We start from the raw sequence: 13,340 nt of genomic DNA, 5'->3' as shown, positions 1-13,340 counted from the left end.
ATCCTTCTGACAACCAAGGTCGGATCTTTTTTGGTCTCAAGCTTACAACTCTTCTTTGCGATGGAGGAACTAAAGCTCTGTTGCCAAGCTCTGTTTCGATGGAGAAACTAAAGCTCTGTTTCCAAGCTCTGTCAGAATCTGTGAGCATGTCCCCTATGGTTAGTCAAATCTCTTGCTCTTATTGCAAATAAAAACTTAAAGATCGATACACTTTAGCTAGTGTTTTATATTCAAATGGATGTGATTTAGTTTAAAGTATGTTTTTTTTCTAAACAGGAAAGAAATATGGAAGTGTCCACATAGGCAGTGTCCACATTTGTTCACTCACATGAACTTGTGTCCATATTTGTCCACATCTTTTCTGTCCACGTTTTGTGTGTGTGTGTATGTCCAGTTTCTTCAATCCACATATTCCATTTTGTAAAGAAAACTCAGATGAGTGGTCAAACTACATTCACCTACTAGCATTTTAGATTCGAATGGATGTGATTTAGTTTAAAGTCTGTCTTTTTTCTAAATAGGAAAGAAAGATGGAAGTGTCCACATTTGTTCACTCACATGAACTTGTGTCCACATTTGTCCACATCTTTTGTGTCCACGTTTTTTTGTGTGTGTGTCCATGTTTCTTTAATCCACATATTTCATTTTGTAAAGAAAACTCAGATGAGTGGTCAAATTACATTTACTTACATTTTCGTATGATTTAGAACTTTGCCACTGAAACATTTTCCTACTTCAAATTAGAAATAAATAATAAATCATATGATTTGTGAAAAAGTTGTAAAAGCAATCTTTTGATTGTATGTTTATTTAACAAATAACAAAAGTTTAATATAAAATAAATCGATATATTTTGTCCAAAAAAATAAATTCATGTATAATGTGACACTGTCTAATATAATTTGAAAGGAAACCATACATGATAACTTTTCAAAAAAGTAAACACTTCGTAAAAAAAGCAGAGATAAAGAGAGTCACAAAACAACACACTCTCTGTCATTTTTTCAGATCCACCAGCAAAGGGCATTCTGGTCACAAATAAAGACAGCACATCAACAATGTGCTTTTCCAGCAATAAGTGTCTTATAGTGTTAAAAAAAAGAACAAAGTGTCTTATTTGGTAACTCACTCTTAAATGATAATTAATAGGTATGACTCTGACTAGTACTCCCTCCGTTTCTTAAAAAGTGTCGTTGTGACATTTTTCACACAGATTAAGAAAGTTGTTGAAATATATGTAAGTTGTAATTAATTATACATTTTTGACCAATAGTATTTTAGATAAATAAAATTATTTATGAAATCAATGCAATTTACAATTAATTTTTCTGAAAGTTAGTATAATTTACATTGGAATTGTAAAGTAACACTTTTTGTGTAACAAGAAAATGAGCTCAGAGTGACACTTATTATGAAACAGAGGGAGTAATTGTTAGTATGTTTATTTATCCAAGTTTACTTAACTCTAATTATTTAGATTAAACCCAATTTTAAATTGTCCGCCAATAGCTTAGCGTTTTCTAGAGAGAGAGGTAAGAGTTAAAGCAGAATCACAATTCTCTTGGTCCGTTAAGAAAAAAAAAACCAATGTCATCCTCTTCTACTTCAGATTCCACGGCGGCGCGTGATCATCAAGCACCGCTTCTCCGCCCGCGTCAGGACGCCTCTCCTTCAGCCCGACCTACAGCTCTCGCCGTTCTCTTGGGCCGGATCACCGGCCACCACGCGCCGTCGATGCTCGTAAGAGAGACGGCGGCGCGTGCTTTCGAGGAGAGACGCATCGACTGGGGCTACTCAAAGCCCGTCGTCGCCGCTGACATACTCTGGAACGTCGCTCTCGTGGCTGCGTCGGCGGTTATGGTTGTCGGCACCGTCGAAGAAAGGCCTAACGAACCGATCAGGGTTTGGATCTGCGGATACGGGCTGCAGTGTTTGATCCACGTGGCGTTGGTTTGGTCCGAGTACTGGAGGAGAAACACGAGGCGTAGAGATAGAGATTTGGAGTCCGGTGACGGTCTCGAAGGGAGTGTAGGTTATTACAACAGTGAGTATGGTCATGAAGAAGAAGAAGAAGACGGTGACAATTCAACAACCTACAGGTTTGGTCTTAATGATGATGATGATTTTGATTTAATGTGTTCTTGTCTTTTTACTATGATGCATTGTGATGAATGTTAGTTTTGCGAAAAGATGTGAGTCGATAAACACTGTGATATCATTCATATGGTGGATACTTGGATTCTACTGGGTTGTTCAAGGTGGAGATAGGCTTTTAGGAGATGCTCCTAACCTTTACTGGTTGTCGGTGATTTTACTGGCGATTGATGTGTTCTTTGCCATTTTCTGTGTTGTTTTGGCTTGCCTTGTTGGAATAGCTCTCTGCTGTTGCCTCCCCTGCATCATCGCTCTTCTTTATGCCGTCGCAGGGACGGTATGAGCATGAATAATCTCTCAAAAAAAAACATCCACGTTTGTCCTCTTTAAAGATTATTACAACTTGGTTTATACAGGAAGGTGTATCAGAGGCGGAGCTTGGTGTTCTTCCGATGTACAAGTTTCAGGCTTTTTATAGCAACGAGAAGAGAAATACCGGAGCTGGTAAAATGGTTCCTGTTCCGACTGATGGTTTATGCTTAGCAGCAACTGAAAGAACATTACTTGCTGAGGATGCGGTAAAAGCCAATCTGTTATTAATAAGAAGTTGTTAGTGACAAACTCTGTTTTGTAAAGTTTGATTTCTTTTGTGCAGGACTGTTGTATATGTCTGAGCTCTTATGAGGATGGAGCAGAGCTTCATACTCTTCCTTGCAACCACCATTTCCATTCCAACTGTATCGTTAAATGGCTAAAGATGAGAGCAACGTGTCCTCTCTGCAAACACAACATCCTTAAAGGAACCACTGACCAATCTTGAAGACATATATATTTAATAAAGCATAGACACAAGCTCCATTTCCTCAAGTTAAAATATTCTGTTTATATAAACAATGAAAAATCATGTATCTATTGTTAAAGGTAACCCGTTTTAACTGTAAAAGATCACATTTTACATATCATCTCTAAGTTCAAGTACAGCTCACTTCGTTGTCACTTGTTCACTTACCAGTGATGATAGCCTAGAGAGCAAAACCAGCTGCATCAGGACTATCTTTTTTCTCACCATTTCATCTAAAACTTGTCTAGCCACTACCATCAAACCCTTGCTAGCTAACCTGTAAATCAATGTAGTCTAGGTTAACAAGTCGAGCTCGATATACCCTGTTGAACCATTTTGGTTTTTTAACTTAAACGCATCAAACCAAATTCCCTTTCCTTATACAGACCAGACCAGTTATCCAAAAAGTGTACATGAAGCATATCTGGAACAAGTACAGCCTCTGAAAGTTTGCTAAAGAGTTTCTGAGACTTCTCAAACTCCTCTGCACAAAGCGTCCATAAGCAGTGTACATAATAATATATCATTAGCTTTCACTTAAACAGCAGCCTTCACGCACCCGGACTTGAAATACGCATTCATCATTCTTATCAAAATAATATTATATACTGTTGCAGAAAACAATATCCATGTTTTAGAAATGTTATTTGTTTATAAAAGATATAAGTTCGTTACATTTCAATGCATTTTATCAAAATAATAGTGGTGAATTATAAAATTTTACAAATTAATTATATTTATTGACTAAAAGTTATGAAAAATAGTTAATCATAAAAATAAAAAAATTTGTTAACGGAAATAATGTATTTATAACCAAAATTTAGTATGTCTTACTAATGTGTATTAAAACTTTAGAACATAATTTTTGTGAAACGGAGCGAGTATAATTCGGATAATTTGGATAATAAATAGTTTGCTTTTAAAATAAAGTATCAGGTAATTTGTATTATTTAAAATATTTTGGATAATATGTTTAGTCAATTATAAATAATTTAACAATTTTGGGTAATTCAATTTCTTTAAATATTTTGAATATTGTTATAAAGACATTTAATCATTTTAAATATAAATTTAACTAACAATTTTAGGTTAAGTTCTGTTCAATGCTCATTTGATTTTTGGTTGTGATATTTCAGATATATGTGAACTAATATATGTATTAGCTTTCTGTAATTTGGTTTGATTTGGTTTCTTCGGTTTTGGTTAATTTGTTAATGTTGAGATGGTTTGGTTCTAAAGACACCGTCTTGAAACAATGTTTCATTCATCTTTTTTTTTTGTCATCTATTAGATTAACTTAAGGAAACAAAGGTTGAACTACAACAGTTGGCAGGGAATACATTCCCTCCAAAACCAAGAGCCGGCAAGAACCAAAGTCCTTCCAGAGACATAACCAAACAGAAAAAACACAATCCTACCGAACACAAAACTTAATAAACATTAAGGCATAAGATCAAGCCAGAACCAAAGACCTAGACAAAGGGAGAGCTCAATCGCTTACTCACAGACAAACCAAAGGGCAAGAACACAACACCGAAAAAGCACACTGAAAGGAGACAGGAAACCATCTTGACACTCTCATGCGAGAAACAAGCAGATAATATCCAGAATCAGCTAGTACCCGGACCCGTCGCTGTAAATACCCTACAATTCCAACTAAAGTCTTGCCATTGGACCTTGTAACAGGCTCACCCCGCGCTTTCAGCGCACCACCATCCCACGGCCAAGCTAAGAACAGCTTTCCGAAAACGTCTTATTAATACAGCCGGAAATCGGAGACTAACCATTCCGAAACCAATAACACACAAACTCAACTACGGCCGAGCATCAAAGCTTCAGTAGCATAAAAGGCCAACTCCTCTAGCACTCCTCTCAAACCGACAAGAGTGTTTACTTACCATTCAACCCTGCCAAAGCTCCGAGAACTCCCTCTACAAAGGTCACTACTGTTAGTCCCAAAGAAAAAACAGAGGGTAGGTCCTGATTCCAAACCTCACACGCTGACATCGAAACAACTGGAGCCAAGATCTACGACAAGGAAAACGAGATCTGACACGGAAACAAAATTAAAAGCCGACCACCACTACGAATCCAGACATCAACAACCTCGCCACGATACCAGAAGAAGGGGAGAGGCCACCGAATCCACGCTCATCGTGAGACTAGCGATCTCCGTAACAAACCCTAAAACCATGTCGGTAGAGATGGTGGGGATCGGGTAGCAACAAAGAAAAGAAAAAGGACTGTTGAAGTCGGATGCCTCCGACGTCGTCACGCGTTCGCATGCGCTACCAACGCCGGAGCTTCTGCAAAAGTCAATCTGTATTTCGCGAGAGAGAAAAAAAGGTCTTTTTGATTCTCAACTAATTTGTCTATGTTTCATTCATCTTAGAGTGAAATTATTTGCGCCTAACATAAATTATAAGGAAATACATATGATTGGCCTGCAAACCTGTATTAAATTCGTTAGGTAACATACGTTGATTGCTTACTAATAAATGGTAAGAAGCAGCCCCAGTTTTTAATATAAAATCGCTCAAACCATCAAATTAGAATCCAATGTCCCCTAACCAAAATTAACAATATGAATATTTTGTTACATTATGTAACGTATGAAGTAAGACTCGTGACTTGTGAACATACACATATAACTACAAAACCGTGTGGAGAGAACAATGACTTTTCGAAAAAAATCTAATAAGATTTTCGAGTATTGGAGGACGTGATTTGTAGTGTTTCTATCGCTACACGTGAGGACAGATTGGATGGTTGATAATGAAAATCTAAAGAATGGCCGGATCAATATATACTTGTCAATGGCTATAGCCTATATTGATTCTCCACTTTCGAATAAAATTAACATGGTCCATGATCCCTAAACTATCAACAAGGAAGCACACGACTTAGAGACAGTGGAAATTCTATACATTAATACTTTTGGTAAGTTAACAAACTTTATCAGTTTTGAATTGAATTGTTTGCTGACAAAAAAATGAATTATTTCAAAATATAATACAAATCTGTAAGATAATATTTTTTTTATAAATCCTATATAAATAAATAGTCTCATTAGTAATCTGTGTTAACCGGTTTTTATCATTGATCCAACGAAATTATGAACTTATTTAGGACTAATAACTTCCTCAAAAAAGTATATTTATTATTTATAGTTTGTATAAAACACAAACAAAATATTTTATTGTTTATTTTTATTCACAAGAGTTCTATTCTTTAACAATTCAATATATTTGGATAATGTATAGTAAAAATATATTTAAAATTATATTTAAATTCTATAAAGCATATTTCATATTCACCAACTAACATAGTAAAAATATGAAAATTAAATTTCGATTTTCTTATTTTATAACATTTTAACATAAAGCGATCTAAACTTTTGTAAACTAATAACTCTATAAATTAATAAAATATTATAATTTTAACATTATTAATTTATATAAATTTGCTTTAGTAAATTGATAGCTGTTAAAAATGATTACTGTGAACAACACAACTTTATTTAGTGACACAAAGTATCACATTTTCCCAACAGAAAATACGTTCATTTTGTTTAAAGAACACATATTGGAAAAGTTTGTTTTTTTTTTTTGTCAACGGAAAAGTTTGTTTAATGGAGATATAAACTATCACCTTGCCCACTGTTGTTTAAAAAAAAGTTATGACACTTTGCCACTAAAAAGAATCAGAAAGTATTTTAATAAGAAACAACTTTTTTAACACAGAACACTTATAAAATTATATGATGGTAAATTAGTACTAAATCCCAATTTGGAAACCCTAAACTAATTAAACGTAATCCTGTACCATTGTGACGCAATCATCTGTCTTCTTTTAGCTAACACTTAATATTTATTTAAAACATAAAAATAAAATAAAAACATTTAGCCATAAACCTCTTTAAAATCCTTCATTCTTCTTTCCGAAAACATATAAACAAACAAACAAACAAACAAACTTGCCATTTCTCTCATTTCTGCATCTCTAAGCTATATTGCAACCAAACCCAGACCCAAACCCTTTTGGATTACGAGAAGTCTCCTTCACGATCTCAGGTCTTTCTGCATTTCCTTTTTTGTTTTTTATTTTCGATTTTTTCGATTTGTGCTCGATTATACGAGAATGTACTGATTTAAGTATGTGTGTTTAGTTTCTACTGTGGTGGTGGTCTACCTGAATTTCACTGGTGGAATTTGAGATCTTGATTTTTTTTCCTTTTTCTGGAATTTGAAATTAGGGTTTTAGATTTGGGGGAAACGATGGAGGAAAGAGGATATGCGTATGAGGTTAACAATGGCCGGAGTGAGTTTGGGAGTTCTCGGAGAAACTCTTCGCCGCAGAGACCGTCATTGACGAAGTCGTCGTCTGTTCGTGAAGGAGGAGGAAGCAAAGGACGGAGGTCGATGAAGCCGAGTGCCACCGCCGACGACGAGTTCATTACGTTACTCCATGGCTCAGATCCGGTGAGAATCGAGCTCAGTAGGCTCGAGAATGAAGTCAGAGGTACAATAATAACGTTACTCTCACCATCTCTTTATTCTTATTGGTTGATTCAAGTTTCCGTTGACAATTTTTTTTTATATGCCCTTACGTGCATGCGTGTCATTGTGTTTTGGGTTTTGAAACATTTGACTTTTTGGTGTGCAGATAAAGATCGGGAATTGTCTGAATCCCAAGCTGAGATCAAGGCTTTGAGGTTGTCTGAACGCCAAAGAGAGAAGGCTGTTGAAGAGGTTAGTTACTCCCTTATTAGTTAGTTACCTTCTTGTTACCATAATTTTCTCAGTGAATTTACTTTCTTTCCATTTTTTAACTCGAGATTGATGGACAAGTCTTGTTAGCCCTTATAGATAGAATTATCCTGGAGCTCTTCTGTTCTTTCCCTTTAGTTTTCACCATGTTCTGTAAGGTTGTTTGGATTGTGCACTGAGTCGACTTAGTTCTTCACATTAACAGGAATACAACTTGACATATTTGGGTTCCTTTGGTTTTATTTTGGGTTATATTAATGGCCAGGAAGAGGGTTATATGTGTGAAACATAAGTTCATATTTCAAGATTTACTTAAAAACTATTAAAATTCTTTAGGCTAGTAGTTTCTGCTCAAGTTCTTTGTGAGGTAGTACAACTTGCTGAATCAATAAATTTTGCGTTGGTTTCTAAATCTCGCTTAGTTTTCATATAGGTGGTCGTAGTACTTTGTATACATGCCTTCCCTCTTGTTTCACCTGTCACCAGTTGTTCTATGAAGCATACACATATTCTTAAGTCCTTGTGCTCCAGAAAAACGTTATGATTGGGCTCTCACTAATGTTGGTAGCTAGATTTTTGAATTGCTGTGTTATATAGTGCCAGTGAAAGTCACATGTATATTGTGTTACTTAAATAAATTGTTCTTTTCCATCTTTGTATACACTGACGTTCTACTTCGAAATTCTATTGATAAAGCTTACCGAAGAGTTGGGAAAGATGTCGGAGAAGCTCAAACTGGCTGAGAACCTTGTCCAGAGTAAAGTAATGCTTGCGATGTTTCCTCGGTTGCATTTCATTGTGCTATTGATTTTGGATCTTTTTTTCTGATGAAAGATCACATGTTGTCACAGAACCTTGAAATCAAGAAAATAAACGAAGAAAAAAGGGCTTCAATGGCAGCTCAGTTTGCAGCAGAAGCCACTCTTCGAAGGGTCCACGCTGCTCAAAAGGATGACGATATGCCTCCTATTGAAGCCATTCTTGCCCCTCTAGAGGCTGAACTCAAGTTGGCGAGACATGAAGTATTTTTACTCTATTTATAACCAATATATATATATATTATTGAGTCCTAGAACCTGTTGAAAATGTTGGATTTGCATTCTTCATTTGTAGATTGCTAAACTTCAAGAAGATAACAGAGCATTGGACCGTCTAACTAAATCAAAGGAGGCAGCTTTGCTGGATGCCGAAAGAACTGTCGAGACTGCTCTTGCCAAGGCTTCTATGGTTGATGATCTCCAGAACAAAAACCAAGAGTTAATGAAACAGATAGAGATTTGTCAGGTATATATTGCTTTATTAGGCGAATCTTTGGATTTCATTTCCTTCCTTCGGTTTTTTCTGAGCATGCCTTGTTTACCGATTGTTTATACCAGGAAGAGAACAGGATTCTGGACAGGATGCACAGACAGAAGGTTGCAGAAGTTGAAAAGTTTACACAGACCGTGCGAGAGCTAGAAGAAGCTGTTCTTGCTGGTGGTGCAGCTGCAAATGCAGTGAGAGATTACCAGAGGAAATTCCAAGAAATGAATGTAATTACATTTTACTTTATAGTGCCTCGAAAGAAAGTAGTCTCTGTTTGCTCTTGCTTCAACCTTGACATCAGTCAATGAGGTTGGGGAGCTTAGCTGCAGTAGTTACAAGCTTAGCTAGCGCCATACCTGTAGTAGGAGATACCATAGTGACTTAGCGTTGGAGTAGCTTATTGTTTCCAGTGTTTCTTAGAAAATACAATTCCTATGCTGAATCTGCTGATCATAATTGTGGCCACTGTTGTTTACCTCAGGAAGAGAGGAGAGTCCTTGACCGGGAGCTGGCCCGTGCAAAGGTAAGCGCAAGCAGGGTTGCAACTGTAGTGGCGAATGAGTGGAAAGATGGTAGCGACAAAGTGATGCCTGTGAAACAATGGCTCGAAGAACGGAGATTTCTGCAGGTCACTTATCTTTTGTTTTTGTTTGGCTTCTATTTGCTTCTTCAAATCGTCTAATTCATATTTATAGCAACCATATTAACCAATGTAAGTGCATATCATTATCAGGGAGAAATGCAACAACTACGTGACAAACTTGCCATAGCTGACCGAGCTGCAAAATCAGAAGCTCAGCTGAAGGTATAAGAATCTTAGCTAGGAACCCTTATCTTTAAGTTTTCTTTAGGTCCTTTTGTATCATGGCTTTAGTTAGAACGGGTTCTTTTACCTTTTTGCAGGAGAAATTTCAACTGAGGCTTAAGGTCTTAGAAGAGAGTCTAAGAGGGCCTCCAAGCGGTGGCAACAGAACGACACCTGAAGGAAGAAGTATTAGCAACGGGCCTTCTCGGAGACAATCACTTGGCGGAGCTGATGTCATACCAAAACTGACCTCAAATGGATTCTTCTCCAAGAGAACACCGAGTTCTCAGTTCAGATCTTTGAGTTCCAGTGCAAGTACAGTACTGAAGCATGCTAGAGGAACATCCAAATCATTCGACGGAGGCAGCAGATCTTTAGATAGGAGTAAAGTGCTAACAAACGAACGTGGCTCGAATAAGTTTCCATTGAACCAATCTTCTGAAGGAACCAGCAGCGGAGGCGACTCACCTAACTCAACAAAACAAGGAGAGTCAGAGAAGCCTGTAGGAGGAACGGGTAATGATAGTGTCCCAGGAGTCTTGCATGATTTGCTTCAAAAGGAGGTGATAACTTTAAGAAAAGCTGCTCATGATAAAGATCAAAGCATAAGAGATAAGGACGAAGCTATTGAGGTCAGTTTAGTTTTTTACCTTTTGCCAGGAATATGTTTTTGATTCTGATTGGTGTAAAAAATGTCTGCTTAGATGTTAGCTAAGAAGGTTGAGACACTAACAAAGGCGATGGAGGTAGAGGCAAAGAAGATGAGGAGAGAAGTAGCTGCAATGGAGAAAGAAGTTTCAGCCATGCGTGTGGATAATAAAGGACCAGATAGTAGAACAAGACGTCTCTCTACTGCTACTACTAACTCAAGGGGATCTTCAACAACTACTGCACATTTACTCTCTGGAAGGTACTTAAATCCAATACGAATCATGACCAAGTGGTTATACATTAGTTTTTTGACTTATACGTCAATGTTCTGAATCTGATCGCATAATTGGTGTTTTAGCAGAGGGTCAGGACGAATGGGGATGACAAGGAGCACGCAGTAATCAAAAGAAGTAACTAGAAAGGAAGTCGATTCCACGAGCTAAATTTCAATCTTAAATCAGTGGTTAATATATTGAAGGATGATATTAAAAAGCACACAAATGTAGAATTGCAATTGAGAAGGTTTGTGTGCTTCTCTAACATAGTAAGGTTGCTAATCTTCTTTGTGCTGGTGATGTTTATTTGTTTTACTTATCTTATAGTATAATACGGAAAAGAGTTATCCTGTGTGTTTTTAACTACGCTTTTAAGCTTCTTGTGTGATTTGTTTTAGTTGTCTTTTACCTCTGTCCATTGTTCTTATAACTTTTATACATAAATTGGATATTAGACAAAAAAAACTATGCATTTTTGGGTTTAAGATAATGTTTAAGTTGAAGAAACTTCAATACCTTCAGATCTTAAACTTAACATACTGGCAAGTAGTTTGGTTTCTCACAACTAGCTACTACTTGTCTTATCAACGCAGAGCTTACATAATTTTTGCAAATCCTGAAATCTTCGCATTAGAGCATTCTTTATTAATCCAAACACAACATTCATTGACCATAACACACTCCCAACACAACCTTGTGATCTTTGTGATAAATGAATGTGTGGCATTGCTTCAAACCTTCAGACACCAAACTTAACATAGTGCTAAGTAGTTTGGTTTCTCATAACTGGATACTACTTGTCTGTCCAACGCAGAAACAAGGATTGTTGCAAATCATAATATTAGTTCAGGAGAAGAGGTGTGAAATATTGAATTTTGACCATTTCACTCAAATTTCTGATTAATTGTTGAGATTTTACATCGCAAATTTAAATAGTCAACACTAATATGTAAAGAGAGGTGTGTGTTAATCCTCTCGCTGGCAATTACTTTTGAATTGAGAGCAAAATGAAATTTAATATGAGATGGAATTTCATATTGAAAGTTAAAGAAACCGACGCTTATATATATAGAGGACTGAGATCATTCACTTAAATTAGCATTCTTTATTAATCCAAACACAACATTCATTAACCATAACACTCTCAATAAATAGTGTACTACTTGAACGTGATCATCGTCTCCTTAAAGGCTTCAAAAGAGAGTCCTTTCTGAATGTAATGAATCTCTGAAGGATCAAAAGGACCTCTCACTCTATCTATCTTTGTAATCACTGCTCTCTCCGGTAGCACACTCCTCGCGGGGTCCACCGCCGTCTCTCCGCTCAGACACGAAGAGAATCCTTTAAAGATGAGAACTTCGACCTCTTCACCGTCAACAGTGGCCGTCACGATGAGCGCTTCTTCTCTACACGACTGGCTATAAGTCTCCAGCATCGCTATCTCCTCGTTGTATCCGTAAGATTCGTCCTCATCTTCTCCGTCGTCTCTCACCCTTCTCCGAGCACCGCACCGTAACGACGGCTTGGAAGCTCTCGCCTTCGTGGGAACGGTTGAAATGGTTGTACGGGTATTAGAGTTTGTGAGTGATGGTGTTTTGGTTATTCGAAGAAACTGCCGGGAGAGGAGTAATCCGGCTATGCTGCAGCATGGACTCGCGGGCGTGATAAGCATTGTATTTTGTTAAAAAAAGTCATACTATTATGTGAGGTGACCATTGTTTTTTATGATTTTAAGGATAAGATTCTTTTTTTTTGTGTGTGTGTAAGACTTAGCATTCTCATTGGAAGACTATAGACTACTCGATAATTCATCATGCATTCACAATTTAAAAACGAAAAAAAAAGTTATTAAACAATACAAAACAAAACAAAGGGGAAATGAGCATATTATTCAAATATTTATAATCGGCAATTTTTATACTTAAATATTGATTACACAAAATTATTCATCAGCTAATAGTTACATGTGCAAAATTAGAAACAAAATAGTCAACTGTTAATTGGTTATTCCCGTAAACTTTTTAATGGTTAACTCTTCTAATCATAATTTTGAACAGTCAACGATCAGTTGATGAATAAATATGCTGATAAAATATTTATGAACTGAAAATACTTGAGGAATAAAACATTCATTTTTCTATGTTTCTTACAAAAATTAAAGTCAGAAACACCAATCCATTTTTAAAAAAAAATTAGAAATATTATCAAGTTAAAAAAAACCAAATATACGAGATATTTACCTTTAATAATAGAAATAATTATAGTTACATTTTATTGTTGATGTACCTAGTGTTTATAAAATCACTCTAGATGTAGTTTAAAATATTCTCATGTTTAACCAATATACAAGATATTTAATCCATGAAAAATATTTTTGAATTTTTACAACGGCATATAAATGAATTAATTACATTTTATTATTTACAGTAGAGATCCAATGTGCATTATATACTTTTCCAAGCAATACAAAATCATCTGTAGGTGATTTTATAAAGATGAAAGTACATCAACTTATGATGCAGCTATAATTATTTGTATTATTTTATACATCACTGTAAAAACAAATTTCCTTGTAAAGATAAAAATCTTGTAATGATTAT

The 13,340-nt window shown here is 36.0% G+C and overlaps 3 protein-coding genes across 5 annotated transcripts; 2 read left to right on the top strand and 1 right to left on the bottom strand.

Moving 5' to 3' along the window:
* The first annotated feature begins 1,510 nt into the window (after positions 1-1,510).
* On the top strand, positions 1,511-3,090 carry LOC108853874 (E3 ubiquitin protein ligase RIE1). 2 transcript variants are annotated; one of them, XM_057006784.1, is made up of 5 exons: positions 1,511-2,099; positions 2,179-2,258; positions 2,376-2,431; positions 2,511-2,672; positions 2,750-3,090. In XM_057006784.1, exons 1-5 carry the CDS (start codon positions 1,588-1,590, stop codon positions 2,912-2,914), a joined length of 975 nt encoding a protein of 324 aa, XP_056862764.1. In that variant the 5' UTR covers positions 1,511-1,587; the 3' UTR covers positions 2,915-3,090. The 2 variants fall into 2 exon arrangements, with proteins under 2 accessions (XP_056862764.1, XP_018482833.1); XM_018627331.2 differs by having other exon boundaries at positions 1,514-2,099; positions 2,179-2,431.
* A 3,757-nt stretch (positions 3,091-6,847) lies between these two features.
* On the top strand, positions 6,848-11,144 carry LOC108848244 (microtubule-associated protein 70-3). Of its 2 annotated transcripts, none has more exons than XM_018621559.2 (12): positions 6,848-7,008; positions 7,191-7,456; positions 7,601-7,686; positions 8,401-8,466; positions 8,556-8,726; positions 8,818-8,988; positions 9,081-9,236; positions 9,491-9,637; positions 9,743-9,814; positions 9,913-10,446; positions 10,519-10,724; positions 10,827-11,144. In XM_018621559.2, the coding sequence occupies exons 2-12, from the start codon at positions 7,213-7,215 to the stop codon at positions 10,864-10,866; spliced, it is 1,893 nt and encodes a 630-aa protein (XP_018477061.2). In that variant the 5' UTR covers positions 6,848-7,008; positions 7,191-7,212; the 3' UTR covers positions 10,867-11,144. The 2 variants fall into 2 exon arrangements, with proteins under 2 accessions (XP_018477061.2, XP_018477060.2); XM_018621558.2 differs by having other exon boundaries at positions 10,824-11,144.
* Positions 11,145-11,825: 681 nt separating this feature from the next.
* Positions 11,826-12,445, bottom strand: LOC108852844 (uncharacterized). Its single transcript, XM_018626323.2, has one exon. The coding sequence runs from the start codon at positions 12,410-12,412 to the stop codon at positions 11,900-11,902; it is 513 nt and encodes a 170-aa protein (XP_018481825.1). The 5' UTR covers positions 12,413-12,445; the 3' UTR covers positions 11,826-11,899.
* Between the last annotated feature and the right edge of the window lie 895 nt (positions 12,446-13,340).

This window comes from Raphanus sativus, chromosome 4 (genome assembly GCF_000801105.2).
Source record: "Raphanus sativus cultivar WK10039 chromosome 4, ASM80110v3, whole genome shotgun sequence".
In the NCBI taxonomy this organism is placed as follows: domain Eukaryota; kingdom Viridiplantae; phylum Streptophyta; class Magnoliopsida; order Brassicales; family Brassicaceae; genus Raphanus; species Raphanus sativus.
The sequence above is the reverse complement of the archived record's forward strand: the minus strand, read 5'-3'. Positions and strand labels throughout refer to the sequence as shown.

Bases quoted from the DNA above. Each gene is read 5' to 3' on its own strand.
- LOC108853874 (XM_018627331.2), top strand. From the start codon at position 1,588: ATGTCATCCTCTTCTACTTCAGATTCCACGGCGGCGCGTGATCATCAA. The intron at 2,100-2,178 runs GTTTGGTCTTAA...GATGAATGTTAG, and splicing joins GACAATTCAACAACCTACAG to TTTTGCGAAAAGATGTGAGT. The intron at 2,432-2,510 runs GTATGAGCATGA...TGGTTTATACAG, and splicing joins TTTATGCCGTCGCAGGGACG to GAAGGTGTATCAGAGGCGGA.
- LOC108848244 (XM_018621558.2), top strand. From the start codon at position 7,213: ATGGAGGAAAGAGGATATGCGTATGAGGTTAACAATGGCCGGAGTGAG. The intron at 8,467-8,555 runs GTAATGCTTGCG...ATGTTGTCACAG, and splicing joins AGAACCTTGTCCAGAGTAAA to AACCTTGAAATCAAGAAAAT. The intron at 9,815-9,912 runs GTATAAGAATCT...ACCTTTTTGCAG, and splicing joins AATCAGAAGCTCAGCTGAAG to GAGAAATTTCAACTGAGGCT.
- LOC108852844 (XM_018626323.2), bottom strand. From the start codon at position 12,412: ATGCTTATCACGCCCGCGAGTCCATGCTGCAGCATAGCCGGATTACTC.